Below are 27,708 nucleotides of genomic sequence, written 5' to 3'. Positions count from 1 at the left end.
TTGCTGCTGCTCTGGACAGTTCCTGACATGGACAGAGTTGGCAGCAGAGAGCACTGTGTCAGACTGGAAAGAATACACAATCTTACAAATCTTTATAACCTTCTAAAACCAACTGATTTAAAGACAATTTTTTCCTCTGGAGTACCCCTTTAAAGGGGTAGTGCAGCGCTAAACAATTACTTACAAAATAACACACATTACAAAGTTATACAACTTTGTAATGTATGTTATGTTAGTGAATGGCCCCCTTTCCCGTGTTCACCCCTACTCCCTATTATACTCACCACATCTCGTGTCGACCCCCGTCCGCCATCTTGGGACAATGACGTAGTCTTCGGGAGGCCGGCCGAACCGCTCCATCCATCCCTCATGCCAGCCCCCTTCAGCCGCGTCATCAGCAGCTCAGCCGCGATTAGCTGAGCATAACTGTGCTCAGCCAATCACGGCTGAGCACAGTTATGACGCGGCAGAGGGGGGCCGGCATGAGGGATGGATGGAGCGGTTCGGCCGGCCTCCCGAAGACTACGTCATTGTCCCAAGATGGCGGACGGGGGTTGACACGAGATGCGGTGAGTATAATGCACCACACTCAGGGTCTAGCGTGGGGGGGGGGGGACACGGGGAAGGGGGCGATTCACTAACATAACATACATCACAAAGTTGTATAACTTTGTAAGGTGTGTTATTTTGTGAATAATTGTTTAGCGCCGCACTACCCCTTGAAGTGCATCCTAAATATGGAAACACATCTTTTTATTTCATGTACTATACTTGCATGCTACCTTTGCAGATAAAGGCCATGTTCACATGGCGTAAGACACCGGCCGGTGTCCGAGAAGATCATCACTGCTGTTGAATACAGATGTGGGTGCATCCATGCGCGTCCACATTCGAATTCACAGCTGCACACAATGGAGCGTACAGTGTATTTGCGTACAACAAATCGGCTACACTGGCCTTGATTACTACAGAACATATGTAGTGTGAACATAGCCAAAAAGTGTACATAAAGGTGTAATAATAAATGCTTAAAAAACACACACACACAGCCTTCTCTTCTTCATCTGCTTCCTTCCTTCCATCCATCACAATAATGGGCTATTTCCACTTTCATAACCTCCACCAGTTCTGTGAGTCACGACATAGCGATACGGATGATGACAAATTCAGATGAAAAGTCGACATTCCATCCCTCTGCCTCATTTACTATAATCCCGTCACGTACGCGGCGGATGTATCAGCGTTCTGGCAGTGCTGACCCAAATCTGACGGCTGTGATGCTACCGTCTGCAGAACGTTACGAATAGTCATAGATTGCAGTGGTTTCCATAATCCTGTGACCTCTGTACCATTATCTGGATATAATTCTCATTTGCCAATGGTTTGTACTGTGCTAGAACAAGTAGTAACAAGAGGGCTATGTAACACCATCTCCTGACTTTTGGTTCACAGTCTGGACTTTTTGCTTCTTTTCTTTTCTCTCTCTTTTTTTAAATATATAAATAGCTTTTTAAAGTTGAGAATTTGTACAGATTTTTGGACCTATACTGGTGCATTCCTAATAAGCTTAAAGTGAATCTGTAACCCATCTGACCCCCCAATGATAACCCCCCCACACACTCGCCAGTATTATTTTGTGGCTTGTATCGATTCATGTCTGGTCCAAGGGCCCAGTTCTCTCCTGGTGCCGGTATTCAGGTAAAAAAAACATCTTTTATTTAAGCTGCACTGAGTCAAATTGGCTGAGCCTAGAGAATTCGTGCCCTAGGCCTGCTGCGCCTCTCTTCTTCTCCTTCCCCACCTTTGACAACGGCCCACTGAATAAAAGTAGTTTTCTTCGCCGAATACCCACACCAGGAGAGAAGCGGAAGGCATGATGCGAGACAAGCTACAAAACAGAAGCTTTGGGGGGGGGGGGGGGCAGTGTATGTGTGGGGGTGGTCAGTGCGGGAGTGTGGGGGGGCCTCAGTGTGTGGGTTACAGATTTACTTTAAGGGTAGCTTCACACACACCATATCGCAGTGAATTTTCTGCTGCGGATACGCAGTGGATACATAGCAGATTTTATGTAAATAACTGAATGCAGCAGCAAATCTGCACCATCAAATCTGCTGCTGATCTGCTGCGCATCGGTCGCGTGTGTCTGCCCTGGTTTTGGACTCCCGAACTGGTATATCGCCTATTTTCTGCATCCATCTTGTAATTTCTGAGGCCAGCGGCCAGGGTTTTGGCTTCTTTTCTATTAGGAAGCTGTAGCTTTAATGTCTTAGTAATGTGTAGATGGAGGAGGCAGGATTTCCCGGATGGAAAATCCCAGGATTTCCCAGCTCTCTCTATAGTTGTATTTATAGGCAGGAAACGTCTCTTCCAAGTTCCTACATCTGCACAATATGGCGCAGAGACCGCTGCAATGTCCTTGGGAATGCTTAGTCTTACTATTTGTATTCACTGGAATACATTACATGTTCATAATGTTTTACATGTTTCTATCTGATCAGGATTCTAGGAATTTACTTCTTTAGCTTAAAGCTCTGATTAACTTTTAGTCTGAGCTCTGACCTGACACGATCCTCCTGGATGCCCTTCACGGTAATACCTGTCAATCACTGCAGGGGCTACTAGGTTATCTACACGCTTTATGGAGATCCAGATAAAATCACAGGTTTCCCCTCAATATTCCTAAAAGAACAGTAAGAACACTATACGCTGTTTATTCTTTACACATCAGAATCCCTTTTATCTATTGATGTCTCCTGATTTTTGTTTGGTGGTCATGCAAAAAAAAATAAAAAAAAATAAATATATATATATATATATATATATATATATATATATATATAGTATACATAGTATAAAAGTATATATATACTTTTATAAAAATGAAATGGGTTGGAGTCCCACCATAGCTTATAACAAGGTGACCTCTTAAAGGGGTACTCCGGCGGGGGGGGGGGGGTTCCATCTGGCAAGGGAGGAGGTGGCTGAGGGCAGCAACGTCCACTCACCTCCCCAGTTCCAGCGGTGCGTCCCGTATCGCGGCGCTCCGGTCCCCGCTCCCCCATAGTCCTTAAAAAAAATGCATAGTCCTGATGGTACATTCGCTTTAAGATTTACAAATTGGGGGTATTTATCATTTGCCGCTTGTGTGCAGCCATTAGAGATGAGCTCAGCTGGAGCGCGCCCTAATCCACTCCAATCGTACAGTGTTTGAATATCGGTGGCTGAAAAAGCTGGATGCAGCCCTGGGAAGGCGGATACAGCCATAGGCCATAGGCTGACCCTTTTGGGTGGTAAAATAAAATCTTCTACAGTACGGCAGATCCGGATATCTACTGATCACGCCATAAATATGAGGACACTAAACTCCAGACTACACTGTCTATATGCACATTGCAAAATGTTATCTGTACGTCTGTAAGCGGAGATAAGCCGAGGCCAAAGGTCACCATGCACCATAGACAGCTGACGAATGAACACGGCTCTTCCTGCCTTCACCCCCTTATACACATGTATACACAGCTCGGCCGATCATACATGTGTTACCATTATTGGTGTAACCAGAAGGCCACAAGGGGGGAGATTTATCAAACATGGTGTAAAGTGAGACTGGCCCAGTTGCCCCTAGCAACCAATCAGACTACACCTTTCATTTTCCAAAGAGTCTGTGAGGAATGAAAGGTGGAATCTGATTGGTCGCTAGGGGCGACTGAGCCAGTTTCACTTTACACCATGTTTGATAAGTCTCCCTCAAGGGGTATAAGCCAGTGCCAAATGTCTCTGGCTTATTTCTTGAGAACAAAGGAGAACTGTATTAGATGACTTTAAACAGATTCACAAAAAATATTCATTGTCTGCACTCTCAAAAACCATGCCTTTTCCTTGCATCAAGTGTGCACAAAGCAACTTCTCAGTTCTCTCCTCAATTTTGAGCCAGAACATTGCCGCCTTTGTGCTGCAGTAAATAGAGGTTTTGTGGGCTATTGAAATAGGAGACATCCTGGCCCAGGTCCAAGGCTCTTACTCGTACCGTACTAATACCTGCACTCTTATATGGTCTATCGTGGGGATGTCTTTCAGTACTTATCAGCTGCTGTATGTCCTGCAGGAAGTTGTGTATTCTCTCCAGTCTGACACACTGCTGCTACCTCTGTCCATGTCAGGAACTGTCAAGAGCAGCAGCAAATCCCCATAGAAAACCTCTCCTGCTCTGGAAAGTTCCTGACATGGACAGAGGTGGCAGCAGAGAGCACTGTGTCAGACTGGAAAGAGTACACCACTTCCCGCAGGACATACAGCAGCTGATAAGTACTGGAAGCCTTATAAGATTTTTTAAATACAAGTTAATTACAAATCTATGTAAACTTTCTGAAACCAATACTTGGTACGTTGCATGTTCCATATATTGAAGCATTCTACTCTGTAATTTGATGGCTTTACCTATAGTATTGTCATGTAGCGTGATGTGGTATAACTAGATATCCTCTATTATCCCTGCCCTGCATATAATACTTGCTATTATCCATTCACTATTCTCTACATGTCAGAACTATTACATTACATAAATGTGGCAGAACTCCTAAAGCACAGCAATTTTCCTATTAACCCATAGGGGCGGGTAAGCTATCTGCATGTATAAACCTGCCGGTGCTGGGTGTTAAACAAGACTCAGGTAAAGCAACAAAACAGCAGAAAGAAAACACTACCTCATAGAGAACTGTGAATTCTACACACAGCTGCTATAATTCCCAGGACCACCATTTAGATGAGCCTTCATGGTGGTCCTGGAAAAATAAGACCTTCCCTGAAAATAAGACCTAGTAGAGGTTTTGCTGAATTGGTAAATATAAGGCCTCCTCCGAAAGTAAGACCCTGCAAAGTTTTTGTTTGGAAGCATGCCCGCCGCACTGAACACCAGGGCATGCAGCTGGGATTTTTTTTAGCCCGCCACTGTTGTCCCCTACCTTCACCGTCCATTGTAGACCAGCTGCATGTAAGACATGAAGACCGTCACCTGCCGCCAACCCAAATATTCTCTTCCGTGGCTGTCACTTGATGCCGACAACGCATCAAGAGTCCTGCCGCCTGCCGCCATCCCTGTTGTCCCCTACAGCCAGATATAGAGCTGCACACAGTCTGTCGTTATCCCGTCGCCTGCTGCCTTACTGTGCCTGCTGTGCTGTACGAGTGTGCTGTGATGAGCTCCCCTTGGTTGCCGGAAGACACCATACCGTATGCTGTCCCTGCTTTGCTATATTAGTGTGTTGTGGTGAGCTCCCCTAGTGTCTGGAGGCCACCATACCATACGCTGTCCCTGCTGTGCTATACAAGTTCTCTGTGGTGAGCTCCCCCTGGTGGCTGGAAGCCGCCATATCATATGCTCTGTCCCTGCTGTGCTGTTTGAGTGTGCTGTGGTGAACTCCCCCTGGTGATTGGAAGCCACCATAGCGCACGCCCTGTCCCTGCTGTGCTGTAGTGCTGTATGAGTGTGCTGTGGTGAGCTCTCCCTGGTGGCCAGAAGCCGTCATACTGTACGCTATTCCTGCTGTGCTGTATGAGTGTGCTGTGGTGAGCTCCCCCTGGTGGCTGGAAGCCGTCATACTGTACTCTGTCCCTGCAGTGCTGTATGAGTGTGCTGTGGTGAGCTCTCCCTGGTGGCCGGAAGCCGTCATACTGTACGCTGTCCTTGCTGTGCTGTATGAGTGTGCTGTGGTGAGCTCTCCCTGGTGGCTGGAAGACGTCATACTGTACGCTGTCCCTGCTGTGCTGTATGAGTGTGCTGTGGTGAGTTTTCCCTGGTGGCTGGAAGCCGTCATACTGTACGCTGTCCCTGCAGTGCTGTATGAATGTGCTGTGGTGAGCTCTCCCTAGTGGCCGGAAGCCGACATACTGTACGCTGTCCCTGCTGTGCTGTATGAGTGTGCTGTGGTGAGCTCTCCCTGGTGGCTGGAAGCCGTCATACTGTACGCTGTCCCTGCAGTGCTGTATGAATGTGCTGTGGTGAGCTCTCCCTAGTGGCCGGAAGCCGACATACTGTACGCTGTCCCTGCTGTGCTGTATGAGTGTGCTGTGGTGAGCTCTCCCTGGTGGCTGGAAGCCATCATACTGTACGCTGTCCCTGCTGTGCTGTATGAGTGTGCTGTGGTGAGCTCTCCCTGGTGGCTGGAAGCCGTCATACTGTACGCTGTCCCTGCTGTGCTGTATGAGTGTGCTGTGGTGAGCTCTCCCTGGTGGCTGGAAGCCGTCATACTGTACGCTGTCCCTGCAGTGCTGTATGAATGTGCTGTGGTGAGCTCTCCCTAGTGGCCGGAAGCCGACATACCGTACGCTATCCCTGCTGTGCATGTGACATGTAAATTCTTCTTCATAGAAAAATAAGACATCCCCTGAAAATGAGACCTAGCGCATCTTTGGAAGCAAAAATTAATATAAGACACTGTCTTATGTTCAGGGAGAGACATACCGTGTAATGCTTTGTAATGGGTGATGTGCATAAGACAGATGGTAACTAAAACCCTGTGAAAGAACTCACCAGAATGAATGCAGGTGGTATCTCCTGGCGTCTTAGCTCGTTCCAGCGCTAAATCTCTGTTGGTGTCTTTCCAGCCTACAGCAAGTCATGATAAATCCCTCCATCCTATAATCTATAAATGGGCACGTTACCCAGGTATGACCCTCCCTTCTTATCGCTGGCCCTGGTCATGGGGGGGTCACACAGCTGACACTGACTTCATCAAGAATCCCTGGACCCAGCTGGCATCTCCAAAGGGCAGGATCATGGCACAGTGATACATGACAACTATATAGTCAGCGTTCAAGGTCAATATCCAAGGGTAAACACCTTGTAGTAGAAAATAACCTTGTAGGCTGCCTGCCATATCCTGTAGAAACTTCAGTCTTTGGGGGTGCAGGGATGATTGCATTGGGGTGACATTGTCAGGACATGGTGTTCCGGGAAGGTATATCAGCTTGTCTAGACAAGTATAGGTTGTAAATAGTAATATAGTAAGTATATAGTACTGCCCCACCTCCCCCCACAGCTGCGATTCCCCAGGATAATATTCTAGGGCTATATTCACACAACGTATAAACAACGACTGTTATTTGGCACTTAAAACAATGGCCATTGTTTTGAATAAAAATTGCATTCATACAATACATTGGGTGAAACAACGAAACAACGAAAGTATGTTGTGTGAAGCGTAAAGTTTCAGCTTTTCAAGCGATCAACATTTAGATGAAGAGCTAAATCGTGTAAAAATCTTGTTATTTTGATCGTTTAAAGATTATCCTGATCAAAAAACGACTTTAGACAAACAGATCCGCGACAATTGACGAACTACCATTGATTGATTTGTCGCTCGTTGTACTCGTTGTCGCTCGTTGTTTGACAGATGTATCTCCATGGGCAGATAATCACTAGGTTTCGGCCAATAATCGATCTGTGTAAAAGGGCGATAATATACACAACCTCCTATAATCCTATTTAGACATGAAAGCAGTTCACCCATTATCATAATGCATCACCTATCTAGAGGATCAGTGATCAGTGATTGATTAATCAGTCTGACCACTCGGACCTCCCCAAACTCTTGCACAATCTCATGTAATTGGTGGCCGTCACCTCCTCTCATTCTACTTGTCTCAGATTTATTCTCGAGCCTGTTTAGGTTCAGAAGTGTGCAGCATTTGATTACCGGTGGCTGCAGAAGTTGGATGCAGCCCTGGAGTGTCCTGGAAAACATGGATACAGCCATAGGCCAAAGGCTGTAGCCATGTTTTCCAAGACTTCCTAGGGCGGCATCAAATTTCTTCGGCCACCAGTAATCAAATGCCGCATGCTCAGGTTCATCCCTACCTGATCATTATGTGCTGTCCCACCACGAGTGTTATTAGTAGTTACACCCCTTGCAATAGTCTGTACTTCAAGTAAACCTGGTAATGAAGTAGTACCTAAGTTTTACCACAAGATGTCACTATTATCTGTAAATGCACTTGTATATTGCACAGCTGTAGTGAAAAAGAGGTCATTGTTTGTTATAATCTGCGCACCAATGAGAGCCCTCTTCTCTTTTTCACCTAATTACCTATACGCTTAGTCAGTCCAGTGTAGTCTAGTCTAGTGTGTGGTAGTATAAGACGGGAGACACAGAGACTTTTTCTTCAAAAGCTACACCTATTCCTAGAATGCAGTGCTAAGCCACTCAGGAGAGCACAAGTCAGAGAACACCCCAACCCACGCGGTGAATACTTCTAAAAGGGCAGGACAGTATCCTGAAACAAGAGGAACTAATCCAGATAGAGCAAAGTTGCTACAAGCCTACGTACTCTATCTTAAAGCACAGGTGTAACCAGGTAATTTGTCCACCTTGCTCAATTCAGGTAACAAGGTCTGGTGCTTGTGTCACCCTAATAGGATGGGCCACCCGACACTGTACGACAACAGGTGGTACCAAGACAGCAAAGGTCGAAACACGGGCACAAGTATACTTCTACTTTCAAGTATTCTTAAGTTTTCTACTTCTTTTTCTAAAGTTCTACTGTACAAAGTATTTTCAAAGTAAAGAAGATTTTATTCATGGTAACAGGACTCAGTGATTATTGTTCCGGCACCTACACAGTCACTACTCCATCCTTGGGTCATCTCCTCTTTCTGTGGGTAGCAATACCAATAGTCCGGGTGGGCCACAGCTCCACTCCGGACCACCCAAGGAACCCCCTCACAGCCCGGCAGGTCACCGACCACAGGGGAAAGGCTATAGCCAGCCCCCTTAAACTAAAAGCAGGTGTGGCTCCATACCTGTGTGCCTCACTGGCGTCACAACAATCTACCAGCTGGCTGAGCTATATCTCGACCAACCACCACAGTAGTAGCGTCACACAGCACCATCTGGCAAGTGACCGGTCGTCCATAACCAGGCTATATGACCACAATTAGAGATGAGTGAACCTCGAGCATGATCAGTAGAGATCAGCGAATAGCTCATCTAAACGAAGTGAAGCTTTTCATTTGATCTGCGCTTCGCTCCCTGCTGCTCCTCCCAGGATGCCAGGTAAAGCTGGATACAATCCTGGGAAACTTCTCCTAGTTTCCCAGGATTGGATCCAGCTTTTTCCTGGCACCCGGAGTGGAGCAGCAGGGAATGAAGCAGCGCTGATAGGGCGGCGGCTTGATGAACGCAGTGCAGATCAAACAAAGCGATTTGCTCATCTCTACTGATCATGCTCGAGATTCGCTGATCTCTAGAAATGACCTCTCCTCATATTGTTGCACTGACGGTGGCAGTCCCGCTACCCCCCTTAATTTACATATTAATTAAACTGAAGATTTACTGAAAATGCTGAGGATGAAGGTAAGAAAATGCCCTTTATTCTCAGCATCCCATGCGTTATGGGGTGCTGAGTCTCCTAGCATGCTGTTAGTTTCCCTTTAACTACATTAACCATTGACCATTAAAGGGGAACTCAAGTGGGGGGAAAATTCTATAAAATCAACTGGTTTCAAAACATTATATAGATTTGTAATTTACTTCTATTTAAAAAACCTCCAGTCTTCCACTACTTATCAGCTGCTGTATGTCCTGCAGGAAGTGGTGTATTCTCTCCAGTCTGACACACTGCTCTCTGCTGCCACCTCTGTCCATGTCAGGAACTGTCCAGAGCAGCAGCAAATCCCCATAAAAAACCTATGGGACAGTCCCTTTGGACAGTCCCTGGAGACCAGTTGATTTGAAAAAAAAAGACAAAAATTTCACCGGAGTACCTCTTTAGTGTGCCATATCAAAGACGTTGAAGGAAGGAACAGCTGCTTACTAGGCAGATAAACCTTCCCATATATACAGTTATTTAGCAGTCTAGGGTGATGGGATGGGTGATGGCACAGTGTGTTACCTACAGCTATAGGCATTCATGTGAATCACGTCAGCTACTTCTAATTCTAGTACACAGTGTGTTGGATGGATGATGTAGCTTCAGGGCAGATTTACAGCACAGAAGAGCGTCACCTGTGATGAAATCCTCCCAGACGCTGGCTATAATAGTACAAACCTGCAGCAGTGCTGGAGTCGGCACGTTTTGTACCTAACAGCTCAGAACACAGGATGAGTCATAAGGAATCAATGCTAAACCCCATACAGCTAGAAAACACATATATATATAGCTATATATAGCTAAATATATACATATATATAGCTTCCTATATAGCTCTAGATTTCAATTTCTTATGGCTGACAGAGAGGAGGAAGCCACAGGTTCTCAGCCCCATCACAGGTTTTATCTCCAAGCAACTAACCCGACTAGAGATGAGCGAACCGGGTTCGGGTTCGAGTCGATCCGAACCCAAACGTTTGGTATTTGATTAGCTGGGGCTGCTGAACTTGGATAAAGCTGTAAGGTTGTCTGGAAAACATGGATACAGCCAATGACTATATCCATGATTTCCACATAGCCTTAGGGCTTTATCCAAGTTCACAGCCACCGCTAATCAAATGCCAAAAGTTCGGGTTCAGATCAACTCGAGCATGCTCCAGGTTCGCTCATCTCTAAACCCGACTCATAACCGAAAAGGATTCACATACAAGATGGTACTGTTTTCTTATGTGGCCCTAACAGCACCCACAGACTTGTTTTTAATGAACATTGGCTTCACAGCACCTACAGACTGGTTTGACTGCACACTAGCTTCACAGCACCTACAGACTGGTTTGACATCACACTGGCTTAGCAGCACCCATCGATGTGTTTTAAATGAACACTGGCTTAACAGCCCCTACAGAGACTTGTTTTGAATGTACGCTTGCTTAACAGCACTCACAGACTTGTTTTGAATGTACACTTGCTTAACAGCACTCACAGACTTGTTTTGAATGTACACTTGCTTAACAGCATCCATAGACTTGTTTTGAATATACACTTGCTTAACAGCATCCATAGACTTGTTTTGAATGTACACTTGCTTAACAGCATCCATAGACTTGTTTTGAATATACACTTGCTTAACAGCATCCACAGACTTGTTTTGAGTGCACACTGGCTTTACAACTCCCACAGACAGGTTTGATTGCACACTGACCAACTCCCCCACCCACAAACAATCAACCACAATGGACTCCCCTATCCTCTTCTCTCTCCCTATCTCTCTCAATTTCTCTCCCTGCCTTGCCCTAAATGACTGCTGAGATCCTTCTCTCCTCTGCACATACTGCCGACTGCCCGCCTCCAGGGGGAGGTGCTGACATCACAGTGGGGCTTGCAGGTGATAGGACGGCTTCAAGGCATTATCGATTATCCCTTGCTCCTGCCAACTGACAGTACTGTACCACCATTGCAGCCATCCTGTTTAGCAAAATTTTTAATGCATTAAACGTGAATATTCTCTATGGGGAGGGGTAAGCCACAGTGGCGGCTCATCTATCAAAGAACAAAGGGGTTACACAGTAAGAATTTTCAGTTCATTTGGCAGTGGAGTCTTGGAAAGGCCCCCATACACTTCATAAACCTCCCGTCAGCCTTATGAAGGAAAGGAAGAAGTATGGTATAGGCCAAGGCTTCCATTCTTATATTTTGGATTTGCCACTAACTTGGGGCTCTTATTATTTTTGAACTCTGCCAGGATGTTAAAGCACAAATATACTAATATACCACAAAGCATTAATATACTAATATAACACGACCACCTGCCCTTGCTGCTATGCTTTATAATAAATATAACGGTAATAATAGCATAGCAAGATGCCAAATACCATGCTGGTACAATCTGACCATTTCAACACTCTCTTCGTAACAGAGTCAGCTGCACCTGGCTGGTGGCCACCGCCCTCTGAGCCAGGAGTCTAAGCACGTACTTACAGCCGCTGGATAGAGTTACATAAAGCTGCAGACTGGGGATGTGACATGCAAACCCTCACAATAAGTTGATGAGATTAGCACATTTTAACCGTACTGGGCACGAGAAATTATCCGTTCTGCCAGCGCCATGCCAAACCATGAGACCTTGTCTGTAATATAGGTGATGGGGAAGGACACTAAGGCAGAAAGAAAAATATTTATCAAAGGGAGACAAATTATTATTTTTTTCAGATCAACCGGTGTCAGAAAGTTATATAGATTTGTAATTTACTTCTATTTAAAAATCTCCAGTCTCCCAGTACTTATCAGCTGCTGTATGCTCTGCAGGAAGTGGTGTATTTTTTCCAGAGCAGGAGTGGATTTCTATAGAGTACCCTTTTAGGTTACTTACAAATGTTACCTCTTTATTAAACTATATATAAAGATCTATGGTAAAAGAATTGGAATTTTTATTTTGGTCAAAAATAACAGTAGTCTATACACGTCTATCAAGATGCACGCTGCCTTCACACATAGTTTTTGCATAGTTATTTTCCTGCGCAAAAAAAAACTACTTTTCTTTTTCCTCTGAAATTCTTTTTTAACCCTATGAAGATCTATCGGAGGAAAAACACCACAAACTAGCTGGAAAAACTGTCATAGCTGAAGAAGAAAAAAAAAACATTCAAAAACATTTAGTGGCTGTCAGTCCCCAAACAGGCAGGTTGTTTAGAAGAGACAGCAATGCAGGTAATTATACTGGAGGTTCACCTGTCTGACTGATATCATTGTGGCTGCAGTAACTGCTTGTTACATAATGCACAAACAGCACTTACCATAATGATCAGCTGTGTGTCCTATGTAATGATCAGCTGTGTATCCTATGTAATGATCAGCTGTGTATCCTATGAAATGATCAGCTGTGTGTCCTATGTAATGATCAGCTGTGTGTCCTATGTAATGATCAGCTGTGTATCCTATGTAATGATCCGCTGTGTATCCTATGTAATGATCAGCTGTGTATCCTATGTAATGATCAGCTGTGTGTCCTATGTAATGATCAGCTGTGTGTCCTATGTAATGATCAGCTGTGTATCCTATGTAATGATCCGCTGTGTATCCTATGGAATGATCAGCTGTGTATCCTATGTAATGATCCGCTGTGTATCCTATGTAATGATCAGCTGTGTATCCTATGTAATGATCAGCTGTGTGTCCTATGTAATGATCAGCTGTGTGTCCTATGTAATGATCAGCTGTGTATCCTATGTAATGATCCGCTGTGTATCCTATGTAATGATCAGCTGTGTGTCCTATGTAATGATCAGCTGTGTGTCCTATGGAATGATCACCTGTATAGAAGCCTACATCACTTGTATAGTCTATATCACTTGTACAGTCTATATCACTTGTATAGTCTATGTAACCTGTATAGTCTATGTAACCTGTATAGTCTATATCACTTGTACAGTCTATATCACTTGTATAGTGTATATCACTTGCATAGTCTATATCACCTGTATAGTCTATATCACTTGTATAGTCTATATAACCTGTATAGAAGTCTATATCACCAGTATAGACAATATCACCTGTATAGAAGTCTGTATCACCTGTATAGTCTATATAACCTGTGTAGTCTATGTCACCTTTATAGTCAATATCACCTGTGTAGTCTATATCAACTGTGCAGTCTATATAACCTGTAAAAAAGTCTATATCACATGTATAGAAGTCTATATCACCTGTAAAGAAGTCTATATCACATGTATAGTCTATATCACCTGTATAGAAGCCTATATCACGTGTGTAGAAATCTATATCACCTGTGTAGTCTATATCACTTGTGTAGAAGTCTATAAAACCTTTGTAGTCTATATCACATGTGTAGAAGTCTATATCACCTGTATAGTCTATATCACCTGTATAGAAGTCTATAGCACCTGTGTAGTCTATATAACGTGTATAGAAGTCTATATCACCTGTATAGAAGTCTATATCACCTGTATAGAAGTCTATATCACCTGTATAGAAGTCTATATCACTTGTATAGAAGTCTATATCACCTGTGTAGTCTATATCACGTGTAGAAGTCTATATCACCAGTATAGAAGTCTATATCACCTGTGTAGTCTATATCACGTGTAGAAGTCTATATCAACAGTATAGAAGTCTGTATCACATGCGTAGAAGTCTATATTACCTGTATAGTCTATATCACCTGTGTAGTCTACTGTATTTCACATGTATAGAAGTCTATATCACCTGTATAGTCTATATAACCTGTATGGTCTATATCACCTGTATAGTCTATATAACCTGTGTAGTCTATATCACCTGTATAGAAGTCTATATCATGGCCCAGAACCAGACAGCTGACTAAGCGTATTCCAATGTATCAGTTGCTAAGTTTGGAATAGCTGGAAAAGCATTTGAAGACCTGGCTTTGGCTTTCTGATGTTATTTTGGCAATTTGACAATCTAGCTGCCTTGGAGCCTATTCCACGGTCACCTTGTCTTTTATTCCTTATGCCAAACCGGATTCATGATATTTACTGTGTACGCCAAAGAAACAGGACACGCCATCTATACGACCCTGGTCAGACTTACGTCTATTTTCAGACATCCCAACTATGTAATAAAAACCACCATCCAACCAGGAACATAAATAATTCTCTAATTCTGAGAATAATTTACTATGCAAACTGTATTTCCTGTTAAATCACGGAAACAATTTTAGTTCTACTTACAAGTACTAAGAAGAAACTGAGAATTTACATGACTGCATTGGTACATATAAGTAAATTATGTTTATTTATAGTATGGCTTACAGAGCCTATTATATGGTTTGATTATCGTGCAGTGAGGGCTATCCAGTATATACAGGGTGGTCCGAAAGTAGGGGGACAGTATGTGTAATAGGGTTATGAGGGGGGAGATTTATCAAACATGGTGTAAAGTGAAACTGGCTCAGTCTCCCCTAGCAACCAATCAGATTCCACCTTTCATTCCTCACAGACTCTTTGGAAAATGAAAGGTGGAATCTGATTGGTTGCTAGGGGCAGCTGAGCCAGTTTCACTTTACACCATGTCTGATAAATCTCCCCATTCATAACCCTATTATACATACTGTCCCCCTACTTTTGGACCACCCTGTACATGTCAGCATCCAGGGACATACACCCCAGCATACTGGAAGTGGACGTTCACCTTCATGTCCTGAACCAAGTCGCCTAGCCACAGACCTGAGCAGCTACATATATAAACATTTTCGGGTAATGGCACGCATGCACTCACCAGTAGACTAGGGTCAGAACATTAAATTGAATGGGTCCATTACCAGTATGCCCCAGGATACATCAATGCCTGCATTTACCTATAACATACTGGGTATACGTAGTGAGCAGAGGGTCCTACTACTTCCACTACGGGAACATAGCAGGAATAGGCAGCCATCTTGTAACATTGACGGCCACAAACAATGAACATCATCATTTTTAGCGGTGTCTATATTAGGAGCTGGCTGCCTTTTCCTGCCATGTTACCTTTAGTGGGAACATAGCCACTAGCTTCACACATACGTAGCTTCACACGTACCGGATCCTCAGCGGATTTCACGCTGCGAGTCCGTGGCGCTCCCGACTCCCCTCACTCCCCATGTATACTCGGGGCTGCGGGCCGGGGGTTAAAGGGGCCAGGGCTGGGGGCAGGCGGCCGGCGGCAGGGGGGTTAAAGGGGCCGGGTCCCATACACGCAGCGGATCCGCTGTGTGTATGGGACCCATTCAGCTTCACACTACAGGATCCGCAGCGGATTTCGCTGCAAACTCGCAGGTCCGGTACGTGTGAAGCTACCCTTATAGTTTATCCCTTACTGCAAATTACATCAATTACAATGTTTTATAGGACATTTAAAAAGGCCCAAGTCTCTATATTGCAGAATTTTTGGCAAATCAAAGCTAGAATGCATCATATATTTCACTTTAAGGGCCGGTTCACATTTTGGGAACATAGCGGGAGAAGGCAGCCATCTTGTAATATAGACAACCACTAATAAAGATCATGATCATTACTAGCAGACACCTATATAACAAAATGGCTGTCTTGCCCTGCTGCGTTTTTTAAAATGAGAACATAGCCTGAAACACATTGGGGCTATGTTCCCACAAGTTCTTTTTAGGTGAAATAACGGCCATTGTTTTTGAAAAAGTACCATTATTTTATTATGTGGCAGTAAATGTTGCCTAAAAAAGACGTTGTGTGAACATAACCTAAGACTGTTCCCACAATGCCTGGTGCCAAAAACTGATGTGAAACGGCCAAAAAAGGACATTGTGGGCACACAGCCTAAATATAAGTGATAAGAAGAATAAAAAAAATGAAATGAAATAAAATAAAATAAAAAAGTGAAAATAATTTTTAACATTACAAACCACATTTACTTGCAAACGGTTTGACCAACTGCAAATCTTATATGTGTCCAATATTAACCGTACTGTAAGTGAAGCTGAGTAGAGGTAATATAACTTGGAACACGGCCATCGTCTGCATTTGCTTTAGCTTGCAAAATAGCATTTCAATAGCATTCATTTTGGCCGAGAATCCAGACAGTACACACAAGGGCTGTGGTGTGTGTGGCAAGCACTGACCTCTGTCTCGCTTACAAAATTAAACTGCACTCCCACAGCCAAGGGACACGGCCAATGATTTATTTTCCATTTATAGACCTATAATGCTAACAGGGACTAGATGCCACTAGCTTTAAAGGGGTACTCTTTCAAATCAACTGGTGTCAGAAAGTTGTAATTTCCAGTACTTATCAGCTGCTGTATGCCCTGCAGGAAGAGGTGTATTCTTTCCAGTCTGACACAGTGCTCTCTGCTGCCACCTCTGTCCATGTCAGGAACTGTCCAGAGCAGGAGAGATTTTCAATGGGGATTTGTCCTGCTCTGGACAGTTCCTGACATGGACAGAGGTGGCAGCAGAGAGCACTGTGTTAGCCTGGAAAGAATACACCACTTCCTGCAGGACATATAACAGCTGATAAGTACTGGAAGAGTGGAGATTTTAAAATTGAAGTAAATCACAAATAACTTTCTGAGACCAGTTAATCTAAAAGAGACTTTTTTGCTGGAGTACCTCTTTAAGAAATTTAAAATGGAAGTAAATTACAAATCTGTATAACTTTCTGACACCAGTTGATTTCATTTTTTTTTTTTTTTTACGGAGTACCCCTTACAGATCATTGCATAATTTAGAATTACCCACTATAGAATGATGGCAATTATAATAAAAATAATGTACTGTTCAGTAAACTTCTGTCATTTCAGGTTATAAGGAGAAAAGCAACAAGCACATGTCCTCAAGTCTGGTTTATGGAAAGGAAAGTCATCTGCCAACTGAAGCACAAGGCAATGGTGGCAAATGAATAAGAGAACAATGTAACTCTCAGTTCCCCTCCAAGGGTCAGAAAGAGCAGACACGTTTCACAAAATTAGTCTGCCATTTCTCCTATGTGACTGTGTGCAAGGGGCAGCGTCCTCTAAGCTACCCCCCCCCCCCCCCCACGAGGACTGCTGAGAGTTAGACCTGGAAATCCACCGCCCAGTCATCCAACCCATAATAAAGCTTCATCCAGTGGACGTTATGTAAGTGTAATAAAGGTTAGATATTAAAAATAGACATGCTGACAATAGTAAGATTCCAGGATGGCCGCCTCACACAGAAGCCTTAAGTGCCAAGTGATATCTAATACCACAGTTATAGGCCTGAGATGACTGATATTCACGATAGGTCACTAAACTTAGGTAACAGGTCAGGCCGAGAAAGTAAAAAAATAAAGAATTTCATATTTTAGCATTAAAACAGCGATCTATTCTTAGTTTAAAGGGAAACTATCAGTAAGTTAGAGGAATCTGCCCCCCTTGGTGTATGGGGTCAGGGCTGGCTCCAGGTTTTTGTGAGTCCTCGAGCAACAGATCTTTAGGCTGGTATTACACGGAGTGATTATCGTTCGAAAAATCGTTAAATCGTTCGGATTTGAATGATAATCGTTTCATGTAATAGCAGGCAACGATTAAACGACCAACGAGAAATCATTGATCGTTTAATAGGATCCGGACCTATTTTTATTGTTTGATCGTTCGCACATTGTTCGGTGGAATAAGAATTCGCAGCTGAAATGTACACAATACCGACAACTAAACGACCGCAAGAACGATCATAAATAACAAACATCGTTCCATGTAATTGGGTGAACGATTTCGGGTTGTTTGCCTTAGCGGTCGTTTAAGATCGTTTATTGTTAATCGTTAGTCGTCGAAAAATTGCTTGGTGTAATAGTACCCTTAGCGGGCCCCTCATCTATCCACTATGCACAATCACTTGAGACACTACTAACATAAACACATTTTGTTGACACAGACATTGATTGACTGACACACTAACTAACTGACTCACTGACAGACACTGACTGACTGAGACAAACTGACTGACACTGACACACTTAAACACTGACACACAGCACTTACAGCTCAGTCGTCTCTCTCTTCCTCTCTGTCAGGCTGCTCTCCACACTAAGGTTGAGGACCTTCCAGTCATGTGATCTGGTCCTTCACTCTTTTCTCCCTCTGTGCAGGTTCTGCTCCGTCTCCTGTGTCTTCTGATGTTCAGCCCGCTCAACCTACACTACATTGAGCAAGCTGAACATTACAGCACCAGACGCCTTTCCCTCTCTGGGCCCCTAGAGGCACTGTGGGCCCTGGCACTTGCCCAGGTAAGCCCTGTGCTGACGCCGGCCCTGTATAGGGCGCTGAAGATCAGGGGAATTTCTTACCTTTATCCTCAACACAGTTTCTGTGATACTAGGAGTTTCATTCATATGCTAATTAGGTGTTTTGGTGCACTGGGGGCGGGGCTACATCATCCAGCGCACGAATCCACCCCTGCCTGGACTGCTTTTCTGATATTCATAAGAGGGATGGGCTGGACGGAGGTGGATCGGTGCACTCTGGTAGTTAGTCCCGCCCCCAGCGCACCAAAACACCTAATTAGCATATGGATTAAACTGCCAATAGCATGGAAATGGCGACAAGGATGAAGGAAAGAAACGGGGCGTGCACTAACGCAGCAGATCAATAGGTTAGATTCCTCTGCTCTGCTATTTCCCTTTAAAGAATCAGTACTTTAATATGACAGTATTTTATTTTCCACGTTATTCAGTAAAAGATCTCTGCCTGACCTGTTACCTGAGCTTAGCGCCTATCCGGAATATCAAGCCTGGCTACCGGAGAAGAATTCTGTATCTCCTACAGCAAGACTATGGCAGGGAGAGGAAACATGTCTGAGTCCTTCTTTGCACTAATGATCTTATTCATGTCGTCAAAGGTTTGTTTTTAAATGATAGTAACACTTTAAACCTTAATTTGTGCAGTTACACACGCACACACACACACACACACACACACACAGACATACACTAATAGAATCCAAAACAGTGAACAGTAGAAGCTGCACCATGCAGACGTGTGTACCAACCTTTCCATAGGGAGAGCAGTAAGTTTCTGGTCTTTCCATTCCACAAGTAGAAGAAGCTCTAAGATGATCCGTTCTCCCAATAAGAAGGTCGCCCCCAGCAGGGTAACATCCTCCACGTGAACAGTCTTGTTGGGTATTCACAATAGACACAAAACCTATATAAGATTAAAAAAAATAAATGCAAAGCAAACATATACAGTGGTGCCTTGGATTAAGAGCATAATTCATTCCGGGGCTGTGCTTGTAATCCAAATCCATTCTTATGCCAAAGCAAATTTTCCCATAAGAAATCACTGATATGCTGACAATTGGTTCCACACCCCAAAAATAATAATTATTGCAGCAGTGTGTATAGCTGAATGTGAGTGCAGGCACATTATAGCAGCAGTGTGCATAGCTGAGTGTAAGTGCAGGCACATTATAGCAGAAGTGTGTATAGCTGAGGATGGGAAACACATCCCCTGATGTAAACCACAGCCTGAAGTGGATCTGCTATGATCTGGAAGGTGAGGGCGACTTCCTAGGTCAGAGTACAGGGCTGTAGACCCCGCTATGCAGACTATGCCCCTCCCCCACTCCCCTCCCACCCAGTACAGGGAGCTCTTACACCAAAGCAATGCTCTTACACCAAGTCACAATTTAGAAAAACTTTGGGCTCTTCTTGCAAAACGCTCTTAATTCAAGTTACTCTTAAACCAAGGTACCACTGTATTTAAATTAATGAACTATGGCCCAGGAACATCAAGAACAGTGGAATCTTCGCAGCGAAATTCTCTTCTAGTCATGAGATATCTTAAAGGGGTACTCCAGCGAAAATCTTTTGCTTTCAAATCAAATGGTTTCAGAAAGTTATATAGATTTGTGATTTACTTCTATTGAAAAATCTCCAGTCTTCCAGTACTTAGCTGCTGTGTGTGTTGCAGGAAGTGGTGTATTCTCTCCAGTATGACACAGTGCTCTCTGCTGCCACCTCTGTCCATGTCAGGAACTGTCCAGAGCAGCAGCAAATCCCCATAGAAAACCTCTCCTGCTCTGGACAGTTTCTGACATGGACAGAGGTGGCAGCAGAGAGCACTGTGTCAGACTGGAGAGAATACACCACTTCCTGCAGGACATACAGCTGCTGATAAGTACTGTAAGACTGGAGAATTTTAAATAGAAGTAAATTACAAATCTATATAACTTTCTGAAACCAGTTGATTTAAAAAGAAAAAGATTTTCGCCGGACAACCCCTTTAATTTTTTTTCTGGCTTACTGAACATATAGTTCAGTTAAACAATGAAACAATAAACGCATACATAAGAACTGAGGTAACATTTACCATTGCAGACAGGCACAAAATATTTTCTATAAAAAGCACAATACATATAATTAGAGGGGAAAAAATGCCGCCTGAAGGGACACAATGTAACGCCTTACCTAGAAGTACGATGCCTGCCCACATCCTCGGCTCCGGAGCGTCCGATACCTGTGAGATCCAAAGTCATAGGTTAATGCCGGATCCATCAGTTCCATCAGAATAGTGTAATGGAGGGATAGGCTACTTCTGAATGGGTTCTATAGAAATCCTATATCTGTGGGAACATTCTTCACGCTATATTACAGGGATGCATGGGCGTTCTGACTACAATTATTTCACAAGTCTCCAGAGTAAATTATTGTCTCCTCTCCGGCCATGAACACCTTCACCCGTATCCAGAGCTCGGACACTATTAGCTACGTGTAATGTAGTCGATATTCTGCTTGTATATAGGAGAAAGCCGGTATACTCATCATTGACTGTACACCCTAAATACCATAAACTGACCTGAGTCCTGGCCATTAGTGTCCAGAGGACGGATGCCAGTGTACCCCCTCCCTCTGTCCATGTGTGGGGGTTATAATAGAGTCTATGAAATAGATCTGGGTCCTAGAGGTAGCTTCAGAATTTATTGGCAGCTCTATCCACTTTAGATTTTCTTTCCACCATAAGTCGATGGTCGTCTTAGGTTTCTTTGGGTCAATGGTTGGTCATTGGCTTCACCTAAACCAGTTTTTGACCCACTATAAAGCATAAAGCATACCAGACTCTGAGTTATACGGAGCTGTTGGGGATATTCGCACACTTACTACACTATAGGATTTCTTTGTCCTTTCAGGCCACTATATGTAGAACAGGGATACAATGGAACATTGGACAATTTATTTTTAACCCTACAGATACAGAGACAACCGAGACCTCCTAATAGATGCCTATTCCCCTTCAAGCAATGTACTGTCCCATTGGTTATTAGCATGAATAGGACACCTATGCAGAGACTCACCTGGACTTTCACTTTTCTCTGATATCCTCTTCTCCGAGCCTGTTTCTTCCTCCCCCTCAAATCCCAACTGCAATTGTTCCTCCTTGAGCTGATGGCTTTTTAAACCAGGGCTCACCTGGAAGTCCCGTCGTCAGTCTATGTGATAAGGGAGTGTGTCAGTCCGCTCATCAGACGCACACACCCAAACATGGTTACTCATCACATACCACATCCCAGACACAGCATGCCTGCTCCCAGCTCCTCACACAACAGCCCTGGGACAGCACTCACCCTCCAGGTAGCCTGCAGGTCTTGGCACTGGCACTCTCACCATTAATCATTGCGAGTTTATCCCTCACCCCCAGGTGGGAACCAAACTGTAACACTTAGGAGTTAACTGTAAATTTTAGGAGAAGAGCTGAAAAGTTCCCTGTTAAACATATACTGATCATACAAGACTGCTAAAATAACCGACTGGTGTGAAGTTCCCATCCTGGCAAAAGTTTTACTGCATAAATCCAACGATAAGAAGACCTGACTTGTGATTTTACTTGCTTTTAATTGCCTCAAATTGGACTCAAGAGTTAAAAAAAAAAAAAGAAAAGAAAAAATGATTTCTCAAAAATGCCCATGGATGCTGCCCATCGGGTTGGTAATGATATCCCTGTGTCATTTTCCCGTATGTATACAGCCTATATATCTACCCAGAATGCCACATTCCTAAGAGTCAACTGTGAACTTTGCTTAAGGATGATGCAGTCTTAGGGTATGTTCCCACTACGGAACACGTGCCCAAACTTCACTGATATTCTGAAACTCAAACCGACCAAAGAACTGACATGTCGGCGGCGGATTGAGCTTCAGAATACCATTAAGTCTATGGGACAAGCGGACCTACAAGTGGAGTCCACCAGCATGTGTTCCATAGTGGGGACATACCCTAAGGGTTCTATTACTGGGAATGATAATCCGCCATGTCAGGCTGATTCGGATTATCGCTCGGTGTAATAAGGACAACGATCAACCGATGACAACGATCACCTGCTGATTGTAATCTCTTGGTCCTGCCTAAAAATCATCGGCCACCATCTGCATATTGCTACGTGGAATAATGATGCGTGGCTGATGAATCTGTAGAGAAAATAATAAAGTTTACACCTTACCTGTCCAGGCTCCCCAAAGACAGGCCGCTCACCCAGTCACTGGCCGAGACAGGACAGCATAGTGGCCAGTGATTGGATGAGCGGCCTGTCACTTTAGAGACTGACTCTGCAGCTTTTACTGCATCAGGAGTGGGCAGAAGCCAGGAAGACAGCGGGCAGAAGCCAGGAAGACAGCGGGCAGAAGCATCAGGAAGTGTGGACAGGTAAGTATAAGCATATATATATATATATATATATATATATATATATATATATATATATATATACAGCCCTTACTGCAAGATAGTCGAGCTGTGCAGATCGACGCTCGTTTGACTTGGTGATCAGGCTGAGTAATACAGAACTAAATAAGAACAATGACTTTTTCTTGCTTATATGAAATCGATGCCAAGTAATGTCAGGGCAGGATTGGCAGGTACAGTTTTGAATGTAAATGTTTAACCTGTTTATCTGCTTTCCTAGGATTTCTTAATATATTCAGGTTACCCAATGGACATTTATTCACCTAAGCCACATGTGTCAAACTCAGGCCCTCCAGCTCTTACAAAACTACAATTCCCATCATGCCTGGACAGCCAAAGCTAAAGCTAAATCTGCTTATGAGCAAAGACACTGAAGTTACCATGTTCACCCATGACTGGCCAAAAAAGCGGACGACTCCCCTGGTTAATTCATACTAGTGCTGTTTAAATGCTCACCTATCTGCGATCTGTTACCTGGTCCCATCTTGACACACAGGAAGTGCCTGCTCAGCCAATCAGTGGATGAGAGGGGTCACTGCTGTGGCCAGTGACTGGCTGAGGCCATTTCACATGTCTCGTAAATTTATCCGGATTTCTTATTAGGAAATCTGGATACATTTCTGTACCCATAGGGTTCTATTAGGCACAGACACCCTTCAGGATTTTTTCTGAAGGATGTCCGTGCTGGAAAACAACTCCAGAAAATTTAGGACATGTCCTGCATTTGTCTGGAATTCCGGCACGGATGCCCCATAGAACCCTTCGTGGCATCCGAAATTCCAGGCAGCTGTCCGGAAATCCGGATGCATTACATGGCAGGTCGGGCTAGCATCAGTACCCAGCCAGGTGCAGCCGGGTACAGATGTTGAGATGTTGACCCTTTAACTGCAAATCAGGAGGGCAAAAAATGCTGTTATTGACCAGGCCGGTAGCCACTCTTTCCAACCCTGTCAATCACTCTTGTGGCCGCATTATACTTCCATCCACATGAGGCCGCTATCTCATCCCCCAGTGTTGCAGCACACGAATGACATCACTTGTGCACTTGTGCCAGAAGAGCGATGGAGAAGCCAGAGGGCAGACTGCAGCAGGTGAGTATGATTTCCTTTTTCTCCTCTGTTTTTATGGCCAGGAAACACTGATGGTTTCCTGAATTGTCCTGAAAAGATTCCAGATCGGTGTTTCTTGACCGTAAAAGGAGGCCTGAATAGGCATTTCCTGTGGGAGGACCAGGAAGTGGAGAACAGTGGGGACCCACTGCACATGGAAGCCCTTAAGGGTCTGTTCACACAGACTTGCTGCGTATTTATCACTGCAAGTTTCTCGCACATAAATTCACAGCGATACTGATTGCTATCAAGTCAATGTATGTGTATTCTTGCTGCGTGTTTGGTGCAATTTTTACATGCGGGTTTTGATTTTCACATGATTTTCACAGGCAAGTTAAACACCACAAAAAACGCAGCTACTTTCATGCGAGTTTGATGCGAGTTCTGTGCGAGTTTTACGCAGCGAGTCTGTACGTGTGAACAGACCCTAAAACTACTTTTTTCTTACTATATTGTGTAAATGGGACTTTTACACATCTCATCTAACATCCAAAAGAAATATACAGTTGAAAGACTCAAAAAAGTAAAAATGAATAACGCAACAAGCATCTGCATTAAAAAAAATGGTTGTGATGGTACCTCCTGGGAGAAAGTAGTTATAGTTACAGTTAAGAAACCGAGGACGCCACCTTAATGACACAAATAATATGCCCAGAGGATATGAAATAGCTCATGATGTGGCTGTGTGATTTCCTGCCCGGCTCAGTGTGTAGGCCGTGTATTACCGCACCTCCCAGGGTGTGTCCGATCTCTGCATTCAGGTAAGGAAGAAATGCTTCCATTACACATAGCTGCAAGTGGACTCACTTCCCTGAGTTACTGCAAACAAACTACTGCAGGAAATACAGACGAGCTGAAGGTTTCTACGGGGCTGAGGATGACTGTGTGGAGAAAGTCAGTGGTATTAATGGTCATTAAAATGATTATAAAACTTATGAATCCACAATTTCTAACCTTTATTGGCTTTATTGGTATCCAGGCAATAACAACTAATTTCTTTATATATATATATATATATATATATATATATATATATATATATATATATATATATATAGGGGCTATGTTCACACTACGTATATTTCCGCTCTGCGAACCGCGAATATACGCACGTAGTTTTGAGGTTGATGCGTTCGCTTGAAAGTATACGATATACGGCTGCACAGTGCACACTACGCATGAACTTACGACCGGATCGTATATGCCGCCGTGAAAAATGAACAAGACCATTGTTTGAGGACGGAAATGTTCGAACTCACGGCCGTGGATTTCCATGCGGTCCCGTACGAAGTACTTACTTCAGTCAAATTGAACTGGGCTGGGCGAAGATTTCCAAGTAAATGACCTGCTTCTGATCGCTTCTAAACAAGCTAGGGAAGCATAACTGTACTGAGGGGGTATGTTCGCGGTGCGTACGCATCAGGCCGCATGTCGATTTTTCCCACGGCCGTAGTTTCAGCCGCACATGTACGGCGGCGTAAGAACTGTGGACGGAAGCGTACGCAGTGTGAACATAGCCATATACTGTGTGTATATATATATATATATATATATATGTGTTACATTCAGGCCCTATAGAAAGCTTGGTAAAAAAAACTGTTATAGCTGTCAAGATCAATGAAAATTACATATTGGAGAACAAATAACAGTCTGATATCTTTATAAGATGTTACGGTCGGTAGTGGGAGCGTACCTGTTATGTGAAGTAAGAGGTTAGGTGGTCTTAGGTAGGAGTTTAGCGTGACTGGGGCTGTGGTTTCACAACAAATATGCCGGGGGAAGCAAATTGTGCTTTCCTGTGTGTCCCTCTTTACCCAGTGTCGGACTGGCCCACCAGAGGACGGGAGAATCCTCCGGTGGGCCCCCAGCTTTAGAACCTGCACTAACACTGACTGACGTATGGTTTTTTACTAGTTCTTCATTGGTGGTCCCCCAGGATCTTTCCCTCTGATGGGCCTAAATACCCCAGTCCGACACTGTCTTTACCCTTACCAAAAGTTGGGAGATGTGCTGTAGTGAGAAAGATAGCGTCCTTGGTGTGGGGGTAGGCACCACTTAGTAACATGTTTCTATGTACAGGGCATTTCCTTTAGTAACTGTGTGAAGGTAATATAGCTCATCACTGTGAGAGCTGCAGCCTGCTCATTGTGGAGGCTTTTTACTCTGCTTTGTACTTGCATACACTTAAAGGGGTTATCCAGCGCTACAAAAACATGGACACTTTCCCCCTACTGTTGTCTCCAGTTTGGGCGGAGTTTTGAAACTCGGTTCCATTGAAGTAAATGGAGCTTAATTGCAAACTGCACCTGAACTGGAGACAACAGTAGGGGGAAAAGTGGCCATGTTTTTGTAGCGCTGGATAACCCCTTTAAAGTGTGGGAAATATTTTTTTTTTGTTGCTACATTGCTTTAATATAGTTGTATTACTCAGTAATTTAATGCCACAAAAATAAATGTATACTTTTTTTGTTCATAAATCAACTTTAACTGAATGGCAGCAGTAAGAGGCGGCACAGACCCCTCTCCTGCCTCCAACAGTCAAGACGAGTGCAGGACTGTCTAAGGGCTTTATTACATGGTCCGATATTCCGGATAAGTGAGTGGCCATCTCCTAGATTGGCACTTGCTTACAGTGATCATTTACTTGCTTACAGTGATAATCCTGTAAGCCAGGGCTGTACGACATTGTTAGCAATGTCCATGTAACCCTTGCCTTTAGTGCAAAATAATAAATGTTATACTCACCTGTCCATACCCCGATGTTCTTCTAGCTTCTGCCCGCTCCCTGCAGCCGCCACTGGAACTTCTGAGCCAACTTCTGACGTGACAGGCCGCTCAGCCAATCACTGGCCGCGGCACTGCTCCACCTCGCCCAGTGATTGGCTGAGCGGCCTATTACTTCAGAGACTGGCTCAGGAGATTTAGGGGTGGCTGCGGGAGCGGGCAGAAGCTAGAAGAATGCCAGGCAGCGTGGACAGGTATTTATAATGATTATTATTTTATTTAGAACATTCATTAGCCGCTGGCTACACATCACTATTACATGTAGCAATGTGCCCCCGACGGCTGATGATTTTTTGGCAGGATAAAAAGACACGATAAGCCAATGATTGCTTTCATTGGCTGTTCATTCTATTAAGGTATGTTCAGACAGAGTAAATGCGGCAGAATCCCGCCTGCCATAGTGTCACACAGTTTCGTCACACAGTTTCTCTATGGGAGGGCCTGCGCACCTCCGCTTCCTCTGCCCTATGCTCAAAGAATTGACATGATTGTATTCTTTCAACATATTAAAAAATCACAATCACATCAGCGGACCAATGCTGATTTCTAAGGATCGGGCAGTCCCTCCTGCTGCTCCCCGCTTGCTGTCTGTGCGTGTAAGAGCACAGGAAATGAGTGGGGAACAAGGGGAAAAGGTCTAATATGACCTTTAAGCCCTTGGGTTTTAAACTAAATTGCTCATTGCAACCCTGAATAGACCACCATGATAAGGAGTCTCCTTTTCCAAAGTCAGACCTGCAGCAACCAAGTGGAGGTTGGGCCTGTTGGG

At 44.0% G+C, this 27,708-nt stretch overlaps 1 protein-coding gene across 1 annotated transcript in view; it reads right to left on the bottom strand.

The window, feature by feature from the left end:
* Positions 1–21,858, bottom strand: part of LAMB3 (laminin subunit beta 3) — a 66,022-nt gene extending 44,164 nt beyond the window's left edge. Inside the window, exons 1-3 of the mRNA XM_069944961.1 lie at positions 21,663–21,858; positions 20,779–20,827; positions 19,359–19,513 (exon numbers count right to left, since the gene is read on the bottom strand). Coding sequence (XP_069801062.1) covers positions 19,359–19,513; positions 20,779–20,803 — 180 coding nt within the window. The 5' untranslated portion in view covers positions 20,804–20,827; positions 21,663–21,858. The remainder of the gene's footprint in view (positions 1–19,358; positions 19,514–20,778; positions 20,828–21,662) is intronic.
* Positions 21,859–27,708: the final 5,850 nt, after the last annotated feature.

This window comes from Dendropsophus ebraccatus, chromosome 11 (assembly GCF_027789765.1).
Source record: "Dendropsophus ebraccatus isolate aDenEbr1 chromosome 11, aDenEbr1.pat, whole genome shotgun sequence".
Taxonomy (NCBI): domain Eukaryota; kingdom Metazoa; phylum Chordata; class Amphibia; order Anura; family Hylidae; genus Dendropsophus; species Dendropsophus ebraccatus.
Note: the sequence above shows the minus strand (reverse complement) of the source record. Positions and strands in the feature narration are given on the sequence as shown.